This window comes from Propithecus coquereli, unplaced genomic scaffold (assembly GCF_000956105.1).
Source record: "Propithecus coquereli isolate 6110/MARCELLA unplaced genomic scaffold, Pcoq_1.0 Scaffold119, whole genome shotgun sequence".
Lineage (NCBI taxonomy): Eukaryota > Metazoa > Chordata > Mammalia > Primates > Indriidae > Propithecus > Propithecus coquereli.
In genome coordinates this window covers 2,741,053-2,757,647 of record NW_012135969.1, presented here as the reverse complement: position 1 = coordinate 2,757,647, position 16,595 = coordinate 2,741,053, and the positions used below count along the sequence as shown (strand labels likewise).

At 61.9% G+C, this 16,595-nt stretch overlaps 1 protein-coding gene and 1 pseudogene across 1 annotated transcript; both read right to left on the bottom strand.

Annotated features, from left to right (window-relative positions):
* Positions 1 to 1,649: 1,649 nt before the first annotated feature.
* LOC105823140 (keratin, type I cytoskeletal 17) lies at positions 1,650 to 6,752 on the bottom strand. The gene is made up of 8 exons (XM_012660248.1): positions 6,205 to 6,752; positions 5,130 to 5,212; positions 4,523 to 4,679; positions 3,743 to 3,904; positions 3,149 to 3,274; positions 2,828 to 3,048; positions 2,705 to 2,730; positions 1,650 to 1,892 (listed from the first exon to the last, which is right to left on the bottom strand). The coding sequence occupies exons 1-8, from the start codon at positions 6,634 to 6,636 to the stop codon at positions 1,798 to 1,800; spliced, it is 1,302 nt and encodes a 433-aa protein (XP_012515702.1). The 5' UTR covers positions 6,637 to 6,752; the 3' UTR covers positions 1,650 to 1,797.
* A 2,006-nt stretch (positions 6,753 to 8,758) lies between these two features.
* Positions 8,759 to 15,692, bottom strand: LOC105822674 (annotated as a pseudogene).
* Between the last annotated feature and the right edge of the window lie 903 nt (positions 15,693 to 16,595).

Here is a 16,595-nt window from a genome sequence, read left to right as displayed (position 1 = left end):
CCCCAGCACGGAGTGGGGTCCACCCCTCCCATGCCTTGCCCCACTACTGACACGCCGGGCTCTGACAAGGGCTGAGTCACACTCCTCGTGGAGCCTCAGTGTCCCCATCCACACAATGGGGGCCTCTCCCCAGACCCTCCCGCTTCCTGGACTGTTGTTCAGGTGACATCACACGCCGGGATGAGCCAACCGCAGCCCAGGGCTGGTTCTTCTGGTTGTGGCCGGAAGTGCGGTGGGACTGGTGGGAACCGAGCCTCCCTCCCGCCCTCCGTCGGTGTCCGCACAGTCTTGGCTGCCAGGCAGCTGGGAGGCGCCCAGGCTCTGAGGGAGCGGAGCCCACCTTTGCTTGCAGTCCTGCAGTCGCCACTGTGGCACGAGCCCCCGTCCCCAGGCGGTCCTGAGACTCACCGTCGTCGGTGGCACCTAGCTGTGGCCCCTCTCACCCTGCTTTTAACCTGCAGCTTCTGAGGTCAGAGTCCCCACATCCCAGCCATCAGTGCTGCTGCCCCCACTGCTCATCCCCAGTCCCCCACCACGCCAGGCTCAGGGGGCTCTGGCCACTCCTGCCCCGGCACCGCCAGGACCTGCCCCCAGCCTCCAGGCACCAGGAGAGAGAGGGCGAGTGGGCGCCCAGGGCTGAGTCTGCAGCAGCAGAGACAACCTGGCCAGCAGTGAAGGAGTGGGGACACTGTCCTCCGTTTAACCCCTTCCGCCCACCCCCTCCTTAAAGAAAACCCAGAAGGCAGGCCACCCCACCACTCAGTGATTTCCGGATTTACTCGAAGGAAGACTTCCAGGTGTGGGAACAGCGTCCCAACTCACTGTTCCCCACAGCTCCCCTTGCCCACCACCAGAATGAAACGGGCTGGCCCTCGGAGGGTCCTGGGAGTGGCTGGGCAGACTGCCCCTTCCCCTCCCCAGGATGCACTGCTCCGTGGAACCCCCACCCTGCCCCATCCTGGGTTGTAGTTGATCATTTGAGGAAACATCCCTGAGAGAGGCCCCCCTTTCTCCTGCACCTGCCTGGGGTCCACAGCCTTCCCTGGAAGCAGGGCATCCTGCTGACGTTCCTGGGGTGGGGGCAATGGGAGCCCCTCCTCAGGGGTTTCCTGAGGCTCACACAGGAGCCCGGGCCCTAACCACCCACCTGGGTCCCCACCAACCCTCCCTGTGTGCCTATCCCAGCCCCCGTCCACCCCTGCCCCTCTGGGGGAAGGCCCCGCCCACAGGACCAGGAGGAGCAGTTGACTGGGTGAGTCATCCCTTGGGATTCGGGCACCTGAGATCCTGAGATCTTCTCATCCATTTATGGATAAGAAAGCGAGGCTCAGGGAGGGGAAGTGACTGCCTGCAGTGATGGAGCTGCTTACGGGGCAAGCAGAGACCACCCAGGACCACCCTGCGCCAGCTCCACCTGGGCCTGCACAGCCTGGACCACCCTGCAGGATCACCAGCCCTTGGGAGATGCAAACGCCCCCCCACAAGTTCTCCCCAGACTTGCTCTTTACCCTGGTCTAAGCTGACCCCTGACCTCCAAGCCGATGACACTGGGTGTCCAAGCACCATTGCCCCTCACCCCACTCCTTCCCAGCCCACCCATTGGTCACTAGCACCCATGCAGTGGCCAGGACAAGGACACGTTCCACATGTGAGTCAACAAGCTTTATTGGTGCGAGGGAGGGGAGCATAAGGAAAGGACCAAAGCAGGGGCTGGGGCTGGAGAGGCTGGAGGCTGCAGGGCAGATGGGGCGGCTGCCTCCCTGCCTCCTGGGGGGCTGGCCAGGAGGAGCCAAGTCCCTAGCGGGGGCTCTGGTGGACCTCCTCCCGTGAGGAGATGACCCTGCCGTCCTGGACCTCTTCCACAATGGTGCGCACCTGGCGGGTGGTCACGGCTGCAGGAGAAGCAGACACTTGGAGGTGGGCAGGGGCTAAGACGTCCTTGCTCAGCCCCCAGCCCCTCTGAAGAGGAGCCGGCTCTCTTTCCAGTCTGCTCCCCGCTGCTGTGAATGCCTCCCCTGGCCCCTCAGATCACACTGCACACCTGTCTCTCCTGCCCTTGCCGCTGCCTCCCTTCCATCCCATCCCTCTGCCAGTGTCCTTGTGTGATGGATTATTTGATTCTGACCCACTGTGTCCCTCAGCAAGAAAGGAGCCATGTAGACTGGGTGAAATCTATATGAAATCTGTCTCCATTCCTCTACAGTCTCCAGGGCATGGACAATGCTCGCATCTCCCCATCTGAGGGGACCTCCAAGACAAAACCCAGGTCCCCATCACCCCCACTAGACTAGGAACCCCAGGGCTAGGATCACATCTTCCCCATCAGACTGGGACCTGGGATCTGACCACGTCAGGCTAGAGCCCCCAGAGATAGGACTGCTTTTGCTCATCCGAAGGGTCTCAAGAGCCAAGATCACGAGACCATGGCCCTATCTCCCCACCAGATGAGACCCAGAGCTGGGACCCTGCCTGCGGTCAGACTAGGATCTCCAAGGTAAGGACCAGTTCTCTGCCCTGCCCCATCAGACCAGACAGATCTCTCTCATTTGATCCTTCTCCTGAATGTGTCCCTTCCCCCGTCCCTCCTGAGGGCCAGCCGTCATGCCCTGGAGCTCCCTGGGGACCGTGCCCCAGCAGTGTGCAGACGGCTGCCTGGCTTATGCACCCCACTCCCAGCCCAGCCCTCAGCCACCGAGATGCTTACGTTCTTTTGGCTTGTATTGAGTCAGGCTGCAAACAAACAGAGAGAAGATTAGATGTGAGTCTGAGAGCCCCATCCCCGCCCCAGAGGCCCCCCTGGCCCTGGCCCGGGGCGCCCCCCACTCACTGGGCGTCCTCGCCCTCCAGCAGGCGGCGGTAGGTGGCGATCTCCTGCTCCAGCCGCGTCTTCACGTCCAGCAGGATCTTGTACTCCTGGTTCTGCTGCTCCATCTCGCAGCGCAGCTGCGCCAGCTGCTCCTCCACGCTGCCGATCAGCCCCTGGATCTGGGACAGCTGCACGCAGTAGCGATTCTCTGTCTCTGCCAGGCTGCCCTCCAGGGATGCTTTCTGCAAGAGGGCGGGAGGACCGGGGCAGGGGGGTCAGTGGGGGTGGTCGATGCCCCCTTCCCAGCCCTGGGCCCACCCCCATGCCTGGCAGTGCTTCTACCATGCTGAGCTGGGACTGCAGCTCAATCTCCAAGGCCTGCACCGTGCGCCGGAGCTCAGAGATCTCGCTCTTGCCACTCTGCACCAGCTCACTGTTGGTGGCCACCTCGCGGTTCAGCTCCTCTGTCTGCAGACAGGACACAGGACACAGCAGCGTGAGCCTGGATGCCTTCCCCACGTCAGGCCTCCCCCGAAATCTGACAGTGGGAAGGGATGCCTTCTCACCAGCTTCCCACTTTCCAGAGCCCAGAAACAAGCCCTTTGAAATGCTACATTTGTGTGGTTAATCCCTGCAAGTGGGAACACAGAACAGGAAACCTAAGAACCAGCAGGGCACGTAGCCCAGCCCTGGTGCTGGTTCCCAACTTAGTGAGGGAGAGATGAGGACTCCCAGGGTCTTTACTCTCTCCCCACCTCCACACCCACCCCCAGGGTCCGTGTTAGCTAAGATGCAATGGGTGACCCTATGCCCAGGGGTCCATGCAACTTGCTGAGGATGGGCCCCCCCAGGACACCAGGCGGTGGGCTTACTATCAGGGCTCAGGCCCCTGAACCCCAGCCCCTATAAAAGGCTCTGGTCTGCAGCAGCCCTCACCTTGCTGAAGAACCAGTCCTCAGCGTCCTTGCGGTTCTTTTCTGCCATCTTCTCGTACTGGTCACGCATCTCGGACAGGATGCGGCTCAGGTCCACGCCGGGGGCAGCATCCATCTCCACGTTGATCTCACCACCCACCTGGCCTCGCAGGGCGTTCATCTCCTGGAAGAGGGGATGTGGGTGTGGGCATCTGGGCCCGTCCTGGCCTCCCATGCCCAAGCTTTCCCACACAAGGGGTCCCCCGCCCCTCCCAAGGACCCCTCCTTTGTTCTGCCTGCGCTCTACCCTCTGACCCTCCCAGTGACTTTTGATCATCTGCTCTGCGCAGGCCCCGCCTCCACCATCACACTGTGTCGCCCCCATTAGACTGAGGGCTCTCCAAAGAGAAATTTTAATTCTTAGGCCTATGCCCCCCAAATTTCCCCTCTAACTTCCAAACTTCCATGGGGGGGTCCAGATTTGAGGGTTTGAACTGGGCCGAAGAGGAGACGTCCTCGTTTATCCCCTGTCCTCGTGAGGGAGGCCAGGGCAGGCAGGGGAAGACCCTGTGAGCCCCCAGGAGGTTCCCTGGCACAGGGAAGCAGTGTGGTACAGGACGAGGCTGCCCTGCCTGCTGGCTCCAGACCCCCGGGACCAGCGCTCTGCAGCCAGGGCCGCCCTGCAAGGTGACTGACCCGGCACACCTGCTCTGCAATCTCCCACGGCCTCGGTCGTGACCCAGCCCCAGGGCTCTGCCACCCACTCCTCAGCCTCTTTGGCCTGCTGCCCCAGCCACCTCACCTCCTCGTGGTTCTTCCGGAGGTAGAGCAGCTCCTCCTTGAGGTTCTCGATCTGCATCTCCAGGTCGGCTCTGGCCAGGGTCAGCTCGTCCAGCACCCGGCGCAGGCCATTGATGTCGGCCTCCACGCTCAGACGCAGGGCCTGCTCCGTCTCAAACCTGCCGCGGCAACCAGGACTTTCAGTCCAGGCTCCTTGGACTTGTAGGTCCTGGTCCCAGCCCCTCCCCCATCCTCACTTTGCCAGGCTCTAAGGACTTGGGAGGGACAATGAAAGGCTGGAGTGGAAACACATGCCAGCTCTGGGGGCCTGGGGCCATCACAAGGCAAGACCCCATGCCAACCCGGCTTCCTTATGTCTCTCCTCTCTGCCTCCTGCCTCCCTCCCTCTCCTCTACCACCTGCCGAGCCCAGAGCCCAGCAAACTTCAGAATTTGCTGCATTTGCTGCATCCTAGACTAAGGGGTGGGCTCCGAGCAGCTCCTAGGACTGCCCCAACCCCACCTCCTGGGCCTTGGCACAAGCAACCGAGGGGTCCTGGGGTAGGGAGGGGAGCCCCAAGCTCCTCCCCGACCTTGCCCAGGCCGCCCCAGCCACTGGCCAGGACTCACTTGGTGCGGAAGTCATCAGCAGCCAGACGGGCATTGTCGATCTGCAGCACGATGTTGGCATTGTCCACGGAGGCCGTGAGGATCTGGGGACACGGAAGAGTAACCAGGTCAGGGGTGGGGGTGACTCAGCCCAGTTCAGGGTTAGCAGACAGCCCTCCCTGCCTGGGGCCATGATGTGCCGCCTTCTCTGGAAGCCTCTCTTCCCGCCCAGCCTCTCCCCTACGCTGTGCTGTGCTGTTGGCAGAGGCAGGGCAAGCAGGAGTCTGATGGGCTGAAACTCGCCACCCCCACGCCAGGCTCAGTCTTGAAGGAGAGGAGGCAGCCGGCTGGGATTGTGGGAGAGCCAGGGAGGGATGGGGGAATGTCCCCCAGGCAGAAGCTGTCCCAGAACTCCAGGAAGAGGGGATGTGGGCACCCCCCTCATTTTACAGTGGGCAAGAGGGTGTCCCAGAGAGGCTCCCCCAAAGGAGGCTAAAGGAGCCCTCACCAAATCAGAAGTCACAGCCACTCCTAGGCCCTAAGCCCTGGCTCCAATGACAGCCCCGCCCCTGGGCTTGCTGAGCCCACCTTGAGGGGCAGCAGGAGGGAAGGAGAAGCCAGAGACATCCCCAAATAAGGCACACAAGAGGCCTTCCCCTCCTGAGGTCCCACCCCCTCCTCCTCCCTCCTCTCCCAGCAGGTGCCATTGGACGCTCACTCGGACCCCTGCCCCACCATCGCCCAGACCCCTCCTGCTGACACCTGCTCCTCAGGCCCAGCCTGCCACATGCGTCCTCTCTTATCCCACAGACACACAAGGTGGCAAGAAGCTCCATGATGAAGAAACTGAGGCTCCAAGGGCCCCACAAGGCCCATTTGTCCCTGGCCTGACCTGCTGCCCCCCAAAAAGGAAGAATGGACCCCATAAGGTCTCGAGACAGGCTCCCAGAAGTCAAGCCAAAGCCAAGCTGCCCTGGGCTCCCTGAGGCCCCCTGCAGCCCCCAGGCAGCCCCCAGGCTAGACTCCAGGCCTTCTTCCAGGGCAGGAGATGGGGGAGGACAAGTCCTGTCCCCCAGTGGGCCTCCCCCAAGCCTACCTTGTTCTGCAGGTCCTCGATGGTCTTATAGTACTGGCTGTAGTCCCGGGCAGGCCCTGGCGCCTGCTTCTTGTACCAGTCTCGGATCTTCACCTCCAGCTCGGTGTTGGCCTCCTCTAGGGCGCGCACCTTGTCCAGGTAGGAGGCCAGGCGGTCGTTGAGGTTCTGCATGGTGGCCTTCTCATTGCCCGCCAGCAGCCCGTCAGCTCCCCCAAAGCTGCTGCCATAGCCACCACCAGAGCCGAAGCTGTAGCAGCTGGAGTAGCCGCTGCCCCCGAGGGCACTGCCCAGGCCGCTGGCAGAGCCCAGCCTGCAAGAGCCGGCGCCCAGGCCGCCAGACAGCCGGCAGGAGGTGCGGGATGAGCCACCCCCCAGGCCGGAGGAGCCCTTGATGGAGCTGGAGGAGGTGAACTGGCGGACGGTGGTGGTCATGGTGGCGGCAGTGGGCAGCAGGCACAAGCGAGAGGGCTCAAGAGGAGGAGAGAGGCCCCAAGGTGCACACGGTGCCGGGGCTCGCCCGCCTCTTTTATAGGCCAGCAAGTGGGCGTAGCGATTACAACAGGCTCACGGCTCTGTTTCCATTCCCCTGGGCTTTCATCACCACTGGCCGCCTGCCAGCTCCCAGGTGGCGGGGGCCCCCTCCCCTCCCATCATCAGGGCTCTGCCTCATTTCTCCGAACCCCCATGCTGGTGTCTGCGTCTGTGCGTGCGTGTCTCTGGTCTCAGGCCCGTCACCTGTGATTCAGGCAGGCCCTCCAGCTACGCTTTCCCATGACCTAATACGGAGAAGAGGAGAGGGCAGGATGTCACCGTCACCGGGCCCTCCCACGCAGCTGCCACCCCAGCCTGCCCACCTTGACCCTGTGTCTGGTGGGGAAATGGATCGGGGAGTCAGACAGCCCCCCAAGATTGCTGTGCTCCCCACACAGGGGGCTGAGCCCGGGCTGGGGACTGGGGACTGGGGAGCAAGAGGACCAAGAGCCTGCCCTGCTTTGGAAACAAACCGGACTGAACCCACCGGGCCCACCTCACAGCTCAGGACCGCTGGCAAAACTCGGATTACCAGCCCACGTCACAGACGAGGAAACTGGGGCCTCGGAAGGGATGCAGGGTCCACATTGCCCTGCCTAATGCCAGGGCTGGGCTGGCAGAGCCACATCCTTCCTCCTCACTGTGCCACGGCAGCCATCCCCCAGGAACCCGGCCACACGGGCCCCCTTCGGCAGAGCCCAACACCCAGGCATGTACTGCAGGGGCCACAGGTCCAGCTGGCCAGTGTCTCACTCTGCCCCACCCCTAGAGGCCAGAGCTGGCCCAGCCTCCTCCTCTAAGCCTTTCCCTTCCTCTCTGTCCAGGTGGGGGTCCCGTGCTCGGGGGCAAAGAGCTCAGCCGTAGGGGGGAAGTGGCAGGCTGTGGGGGGAGCGTGGCGCTACGAGGGGATCTAAACCAACAATGACGGGGATGCCACCTTCCATCATCCCCACCCCTCTCTGCCCCAAGAGGCCCCAGGGTGAGGTGAGGGGCATCTGTCTCAGGTCCCAGCCCACTGGGACCCTAAAGTATGCTGCCCCAGAAGAGGCTCATCCTGAGACCCCAGCCAGCCCTCTGCCCCCAGACTCCCTGAGATATGACTCCACGGGTGGCCCCGTGCCCACCCCACAGCCCCACCCTACCCTGGGACCCAGGGTCCCGACAGGCCAGTGGGGAGGAATGTGGTCGTGTTACAGACTACGGATGGCTTCCACCTCCCAGACAGGCCCAGACAGCTCGCCAGCAGCCGAGGGAGATTCCTCAATAGCCCAGAAGCTGCCAAGCCACCAAAGCAAACAGGACGCCCCCCACGCGCAAACACACGGTGGCCACCCCACCCCACACACACCCCACACACACCCCGAGCCGGGCAGAGCCGGTCTGGTTTCCTGGGCTGGCTGTGCCACTGCCGCCCCTCTCACCCATCGATGCCCAGATGGCTCCTTCAGAAAGCCCCCCAGCCCCTCTCCCTCTGCTCTGGAACCCGTCCTGGCTTCGGCGGGGAGCGCTGGTAACAGGTGTGGTCCCCAGGAAGTCGGTGGGGGGCCCTCCGGGGAACCGGCCCCAGGTAACAGAGACCCTGGGGCTGATTCTTAGAGACTTTCCCAGCATGGGGGGTTGCCCCTCCCTCCACCCTTGATCCTTCCGCCTCCTTCCCTCTCCTTCTGGGAGCCCCAGGCCTGGATGGAGTGGGCAGGACAGGTTGGCAGGTGACAAGTCGATACCAAACACTCAGTAAATTCTCCTCTTCTCCCAATCCCTCAGCCCACACTGCCCCAAGCCAATGACCAGACCAGAGCACAGAAGGCACTGAACTTCAGGCAAAGCTTTAACAGCAGTCACTGGGGCAAACCCAGGAGGCCTCCTCAGTGCAGGGGGCGGGGGGGGGGGTCTGCAGGAAGACACAGAAAGGCAGCAGCAGCTCGTGGACAGGGCCTCTCGGGCGTGGCAGTAGTGTGCTGGGGGCTGAAGTGATGGCTGCCCCCAGCCCCCAAGGTCGGGCTGTCACATGCAGAAAGGGGCCTCAGTGGGTGGAGCGGTGAACCTTCTCTTGAGAGGAGACCACCTAGCCGTCCTGGACTTCCTCCATGATGGTGCACACCTGGCAACTGGTCACCACAGCTGGACGAGGTGGAGGAGAGGGCACCTCAGGCAGGAGCCACCCAGCCTGTGGTTCCCCCAGTCCCCCACGCGGAAGGGTCCCCTCCTTTGGAGTCCACACAGCCCCTCCTTTGGGCAGGACAGGGCAGGCGCTAACCTTCCCAGGTGGGCTTCAAGGCCAGGGACAAGGAGTACTGCATGGCCAGGCTGCAGGGAGAGGGGGATCCATCAGCCCAGGGATGCTGGCCAGCCTGGCCCCTGGGAGCACTGCTGTGGGCAGCAGCTGGGGAGGCCCCAGGCAGAGGGGAGAGAGGGTTTCGCAAACTGGCAGGAAATCACAGCTGGGAGTGCAGTGCATGGAAACTAGCGCAGGCCCAAGGACCAAGAACCAAGGACACAGGCTCAGTGCAGCAAGAAAGGGGACAGTGCCACAGAAGGCCCCGTGGCACTTTGTGGCTGCTAACCAGGGAGTCACAAGGAGAAGCTGAGCAAGTGGTTTTTCCATATCCCAAAGGGCCCAACAAATAGACTCAATTAAAGCAGGAGAGACTGTGGTTAGACTATAAATGGACTTCGCCACTGTCAGGGAGCAAAAAGATGGAATGTGTGACTAAGAGACACTAGAACACTGTCATCCAGGGGCCTGATCAACCTTCCCAATTCCAAACCAGACCACCACCCACCTCGCTCCTCGGCCCATCCTGGCATCACCAGCCACACAGTCATCGCAACCAGAACCCAGGCCATCGCTATCCACTCCTTCCTGCGTTCACGCCACGCTTGCTGAGTCCTCACTGTGAGCCGTCCTCGCCCCCATGCTCAGGCATCCAGTCCTGCTGTTTACGCTACAACCTCTCTCCTGCCTACACCACTTCCTTTCCCTGCCCTCTGCCCCACACAGCAGGACTTCTCTGGCCTGACCCCCTGCTCCAGCCTCCTGCTGGGTCTCTCCAGCCCCACTCTGACCCCTCTGATCCATTTCTCCCCTCTGCAGCCAGCGTGAATATTCTAACATAGCTTGATGATCATCCCCCTCCTCTGCTCCAAATCCCTCCATGGCTCCCCATTGCCTATTTGTCTAGTCCAGATGCTTTAATTCGGCATTCGAGGCTCCTCAGCCCGACCCCAGCCTGCATTCTCAGTTTCACCTCCTGCCACCTCCGCAGATTCCTACAGTCACATCTCCTGGCCTTTGCCAGTGCTCAAATGCCACTGCCTGGGTGGCCAGGGCCCACCCCTGCAGGTGCCTGGGCACCCACGCGCCCACTCGCCCACTCGCTGGGCGCCCTCGCCCTCCGGCAGGCAGCGGCAGGTATCGATCTCCCGCTCCAGCCTGGTCCCGCAGCACCTGCTACTCGTGGTTCTGGTGGGCGCTCTCGTCACAGCGGAGCTCGCACAGCTCATGAGCCCCTGCAGCTGGGCCAGCTGGGCTCCGTAGCGTGTCTCCGTCTCTGCCAGGCTGCCCGGCAGCGACGCTTTCTGTGGACCAAGGGGTGGGTGGCACAGTGAGACAGCCCTGGGACCTTTCCCGCAGCAGAGCACTAGCCAGGCCCCTCCTGTGTGGGGTGGCGATGCTGCCAGCACAGTGGGAAGGTGACTGGGGCTGAGAGGGCCAGTCACGGGGTATAAAGAGACAGGCTGGCTGGGGAGCCTCTGGTTCTCCAAGCGGGGTGGTCTACGGGGCTGGGCCTGCCCCGGAGTGACAGTACAGGGCAGGAAGGGGACGCAGGCCCTACCATGCTCAGCTGGGACTGCAGCTCGGTCTCCAGGTTCTGCATGGAGCAGCGGGGCTCCACGATCTCTATCCTGCCACTCTGCAGGGCCTCAGTGTTGGTGGCCACCTTGCGGCTCAGCTCCTCTGTCTGGAAGGCAGGGTGGGCCACAGGGGCTTAAGGAGGCTTTCAGAGGCAGGGCAGAGGACAGGGGCTGCCCCTGAGCCCCTGCCTCCCAGAACTACCCCTCCAGCCCCTCCTGGCCTCTGTAGGGCCCCAAAGACATCTGCACACAGAGACCCTCTGCACCCACATGGAACTTGGCAGAATTCTCCTTGCTCTGCAGTCATTTGCATTTGTTACTGCCACTGAACTGCAACACCTCAAAGACAGTCACCGGGTTTTATTCTTTTTGTACCTGTTACTGTCGCTGGGACACTGTAGATGCTCAGTATGTGTTTACAGGAGTGTGAGTTGTGGATTCAGATACACACATCCTGCAAGCACCTGTGGCGGCAGAAGCCCTAGACCAGGCTTCGGGAGGCCTGGATCCATTCCCCAGTGGAGCGTTGTGTGAGCTTCAATCCTCTCTGAGCTCACATTTTACATCTGAAGCACAAGGGGCTGGTCCAACTGGTTCCCAGAGGTCCTTCCAGCTGGGACAGTGTTCCAGCCTGCAGCAGCACACAGCACATGTGCCCACACGTGTGCACAGCCGCTCGCACACGGCCACCCACCTTGCTGGAGAACCAGTCCTCGCATCCTCGCAGTTTTTCTCCACCAACTTCTCATGCTGGTCACACATCTCATTCAGGATGTGGCTCAGGTCGACGCCAGGGGTGGTGTCCACCTCCACGCCGATGTCCCCACCCACCTGGCCTCTCAGCGCATTCATTTCCTAGGCAGAGAGGATAGCAGGAGCTCGCCCAGGACCATCCTGGAGAGAGACCCTGGGGCTTGCCTTCTCTGCCTCTGGGAGACAGGTGCAGATGACAGACAGACAGACAGGCCAACAGCTCCTCACCCTGAAGGTGGAGGCAGATGTGGCCATGTCCCAAATGTGCAGGACTACGGATATCAATTCTCCCCAACACACGCTGTGACATGGGGGTGGGCTCCACCCATCCCCAACATGTGCTGAGGCCAGAGGGGAATGGCAGCTTCCAGCAGGGCCAGGCTGAGCGGGGGCAACCTCACTCACGCTGGAACCCACAGCAGGAGCCGGGAGGGAAAGCGCCCCTGTGTTGGCAACGGCTGAGCCAGGCCTCTTAGAAAATGTTAATCTTCTGGGGGGAAAGCAATCGTATGACCAGCCTCAAAGCCAAGGGGAAGCACTCTCTGCGCGTCCTGCTACTTGGGCATTAGGCTCCCCCAGCTCAGGCCAGAGCAGAGGTCAGCCGAGAAGGAAGCCACAAGGACAGGGCACTAGAGGCCTCACGAGCCCCCAGTGGGGCCCTGGATCTTATCCATGGGTTGAACCTAGGGGTCCCCGGGACCCAGTGCTGTCTGGAAAAGGGAGGCAGGAGAGGAGGCAGAGAGGTGGAGTCAGACCCGAACGTGGACATGAGTCAGACAGACCTGAGGGACGGTCCCTGTGCAGCGTTGGGTAAATCCCGTAGCCTCTCTAAGCCTTGGAGTATCTTTCTCCCAGTGATGTTGTCGGTATCAGCTGAGATCATTGCTATGAATCACTGGTAATGCGCTGGGCAGATAGTCCTTGTTGTTATGACTATCACTGTTAAAATTAATTATAATAATTAGCATTGTGTGTTCTTACACCGATTCCCTCATTAGTTAGCTAGCTGCAATGGGCCGAGCCTCAAGCAACAAGAGAAGACTCCTTGGGAAGCTCAGCCAGGGCCCTCTGCGCGTCAGGGGCAGGGGCAGGGGCAGGGCCAGGGACCCACCAGAGACGGGAGCTGGACTGCGAGCACGGCCCCAGCCCGGGGAGATCCTGAGGTCCCAGCCCTGCTCCTGGGCGAGTTTCTGCCTCGGTCCCTGAGCTGGCCCCACTTCCTTGTGCTTCTTCCGGAGGTCGGCCAGCTCCTCCCTGAGGTTCTCGACCTACATCTCCAGGTCGGCTCTGGCCAGGGTCTGCTCGTCCAGCACCCAGCACAGGCCATTGATGTCGGCCTCCACGCTCATGTGCAAGTTCAACTCTGCCTCGTACCTGGGCAGGCTGGAGGTGTGAGCCCTAGAGTCCTCATGGAGTCACAGGGACACCACCTCATGCACACACAGAGCACTCCATGGTGTGCAGAGCCCCTGGCAGCCCCGGAGACCCAGACTCCCTTGGTCATCAGCTGCCAGGCAGGCATTGTCGACCTGCAGCACGAAGCTGGCGTTGTCAATCATAGCCACCAAGATCTGGGAGAGATGCGGGCTCAGTGAGCAGACACCCTCGGCAGCCCCAGGGAGGCCCTGCAGCACCCATGCAGGCTTTGCAAGGGTCATCAGGGTGGTAGTGTCTTCCTCCAAGCACCCTGCTGGGAACTTCAGGGGCCAAGCCAAGGCCCTCAGGGGGCTCAGAGTGGTAGGGGCAGGATGCCCAGGCACAGGCAAACATGGATGCCTGGAGAGAGACCGTTATGCAGCCCTCTCCCACCAGGGGGTCATGACCTCTGCCTAGGCCTCCCTCTCTCTTCCCAGCTAAATTCATCTCTAGGCTCAGTGCCACCTCCTCCAAAAAGCCCCCCTGGATTTCCTGCCTGGATCTCCTCTCCCTGCCATTCCTCCTGCCTGCCCATCTCTCTTCTTCAGCACTTCTCTCGGTTGTGATTTTATACCTATTTCTTTAACTTTTTTGGTTATTTTCTCCTCTGCTGGACTCTGAGTTCCAGGGGGACAAGGCCACGTCTATCCTATTCTCTTCGGAACCCCCCAGCCCTGGGCACAGTGCCCTGGCCCAGAGTCACCCCCAGGGTACATTTGTTTAATTAAGTGACTAATTAACTAATTAATGAGGTTATGGTTGGCCCCACCTCAAACCTGGGGCAAAGTTTTCTTTTCCCACAAGGTCATCCGGGTGGTTTAAATGCGAACATGAGAGGGAGGGGCCCTGGAAGAGCAGCGGGTTGGTGATGATTGTGGCCGCTGTCGCTGGCACCGTCGGAAATGCCCAAGCCAGGCTCCAGTCGGGGCCATGGGGGTGCGGAAGACAGCACGGCCCCTCCACACCACCCAGAGGGAGCAGAGAGGAGCTTGGCGAAGGTGGCACGTGGGCCGCGCCGACCTGGGGTTTGCCGAGGCTGAGGGCTGGACCGCGCGAGACCCGAGAGGGAGAAGCCCCCGCAGCCAAAAGCAGCCCCGTGGGCTCGTCGTGTACAGCCCCTCCCAGAACCCACTCGAGGACCTCGGTTCTGTGAAACGTCCCTGGATCAGGCTGAGCCTGCGGCCGTTTGTCACCTGCCCCCGGCCACAGTGGGCCCGTCTGTAGCCCGCCCCCCACCCACCTCCGTGCTCAGGAGGCTGATCGGGCACAGGGAGGGTTGGCTGTGAAACCCCGGGGTGAGGGGTGCGCAGGGCGACTCAGAGGGGCAGAGGCCTGGCACGTGCTGCGCGGGGCGGAGCGGGGAGGTGCTGGCTGACCCCGAAGCTCAGGAGCGTTGACTCACCAGGGCTCCCCTGGGTTCCCCACCGCCAGGACCGAGCCTGGTATCTGATCTGGCACTGCCAGTAGCTCTGCTTGCAGGAACTCCCCGCCTGGTGGAGGTCCTGGCAGGAGCAGGCAAAGCCCCCTGTAGGGCAGCAGCAGCCCGGCTCTCCACCCAGGAAACTGGGCCGGCCCCACCGCCGGGGACCCGCCTGCTTCACACTCCTCTTTAGCCCCTCGCTGCCTCTGGGGGCTGCACACCGTGGGACCCTCCAGGGGCAGGTCTGGTACAGAAGAAGCAAGTGGCCACGTTTACAGAATGCCAAGGCCACGTTCTCAGAGGTCATGAGAGTGTGTGTGTGTGTGTGTGTGTGTGCGCGCGCGCGCGCGCGCCTGTGGTGTCAGTTCCTCCACCAGCCTAACTTAAAGAAACTCTTCCCTTGAGAGTGTCCAAACAGGGCTCCTGCCCTCAGGGAACCCCAGAGTGACTGTCGTGGAGGGAGTGAGGAAGACCCACAGCAAGAGCAGCCACGAGAACACGCCAGAGTCGGCAACACCAGCGCAAGGAACGGGGCATAGACCGAACCTCAGTGTCGAACAGATCCCAAGATCTGGGGATAGAAGACAAGTGCCATCCATCCAGGAGGACTGCCTGGAGGAGGTTAGGCCGGCAGGAGGGCAGCCCCAGAGGGGAATGGAATAGCACGAAGATGTCCAGCCTCATCTCCCAGCAGCCACACCAAACTCCCCGGCTCTGTGCTTCTGCCCATGCTGTTCTCCACACCGGGAACACAACTCCTGCCTTCAAGGCTCTGAAGACTTCCCTGGCCACTCCTCCATTACCCACCCCAAATATGTTCCCCCGAGGAAGGGAGGAGTTCTCCTCTGTCCCCCTGGAGAACTCCCAACAACGCCACAGCACAGGATGTTTTCCAGGCCTGGGACCAGAGGGCACAGGACTGGGTCCAGAGCAAGTGAGTGAATGAATGAATGAATGAATGATGGAGGCCTAGGACAGGGGAGAATTGCTGCAAAGGCCCAACGTTAAGATGGAGTGAATTAGAAGCAAGGACCATGGGCAGAGGACAGAGGGCAGAGTCCTCAGTGGTCTTGAAGTAGTGGCTGTAGTCGCGCTCTGGGCTGGTTGGGTCCCGCTTCTTGTACTGCTCACGTATCTTCACCTCCAGGTCACCGTTGGCCTCCTCCAGGGCGCGCACCTTGTCCCGGTAGGAGGACAGGCGGTCGTTGAGGTTCTGTATAGTGGCCTTCTCGCCGCCCCCCAGCAGAGCATCCAGCACATCAAAGCTGGAGCCGAGGCCCCCACCCAGGCTGCAGGTGTAGCCACTGCTGCAGCCTCCCCACGAGCCCACCGAGAAGAGGGACGAGGTGACTGATATGTTGCCATAGCTGCTGGCTCCCAGGAGGCTGAGGGCCCGAGAGGCAGCCCCGACACAGAAGGAGAACATCCGAGAGAAGCCCCCACCGGGCACACACAGTCCCTTGCTGGAGCCGGAGGTTGAGAACTGGCAGATGCTGCTGCTGGTGGCAGCCATGGTGTCCGCGGGTCAGATGCAGGGTCCAGTCTGGACGGAGACACTGGTCAGCCCTTTATAGCCAGGCTGAAGGGGGGCTGGGACCCAGCCTTTGAAGTCTGAGCCAAAACCCCAGGAATTTGCCACTGTAGCAGCTGCCCAGGGCCAGGGGCTCTGGCTGGACACACTGAGTGCACCCCCCGGGCCCCTCCTGAGCTGGAGCCCAGGAGCCCAGCCTGGGTGCCCCGGCCTCTTAGCCGCCCATTGTCCGTTCAGAAACAAAGGTGGCGTTGGAGCTGCGCCCCAGGCTAGGGTGATCCTCCATCCTCTGCCCGAATTAGGAGGCTGAGCTCATTCTTGGGGGCAGTCCGGGGAACCCAGGCGTGGGAGCAGGCAGGCGTGGAGCACGGCTTCACAGGCCCAGAGCCGGGAGGCCGGTCTGGCCCCCACCCCGCATTCCAGGGCAAGAGGGGAGAGATTCGGGGCCTGACATCCTCCCCCAGACACAATGTGGCTCTGATGGAGCCCCAGTCAGAGGGGGAGAGTTAGCCTCCGACTCCAGGGAGCCCCCAGCTCTCCTGGGATTATTCCAAGTCTGCGGGAGGAGACACAGGACAGACATGGCGCTGAACTGAGGAGCTTTGGGTCCAAACCTTTCAGGAAGCCAACTCGAGAGCCTCCATTTCCTCATTTGTAAAAGGGGGATCATTCCTGTCTCCCAAGGTCTTTGAGGGAATCTGGAGAGATAGTGACATCAGTCAAGCTCCGACGAAACAGAAGCGGGTGGGCAGGGGGCCAGCGTCTGAGAGCAGAGGGTTAGGGTAACCTCCTTGCCCACTCCCCTGGCACCTGGGAAAAGCCCCTGCGGGGAGCAGCAGGATCCCACATCCTGGCGCTGCTCCGCCCAGCAAGGAGATTACCAGC

Bases quoted from the DNA above. Each gene is read 5' to 3' on its own strand.
- LOC105823140 (XM_012660248.1), bottom strand. From the start codon at position 6,636: ATGACCACCACCGTCCGCCAGTTCACCTCCTCCAGCTCCATCAAGGGC. The intron at 3,049-3,148 runs GTAGAAGCACTG...GCCCTCTTGCAG, and splicing joins TGCAGTCCCAGCTCAGCATG to AAAGCATCCCTGGAGGGCAG. The intron at 2,731-2,827 runs GTGAGTGGGGGG...GTTTGTTTGCAG, and splicing joins CTGGAGGGCGAGGACGCCCA to CCTGACTCAATACAAGCCAA.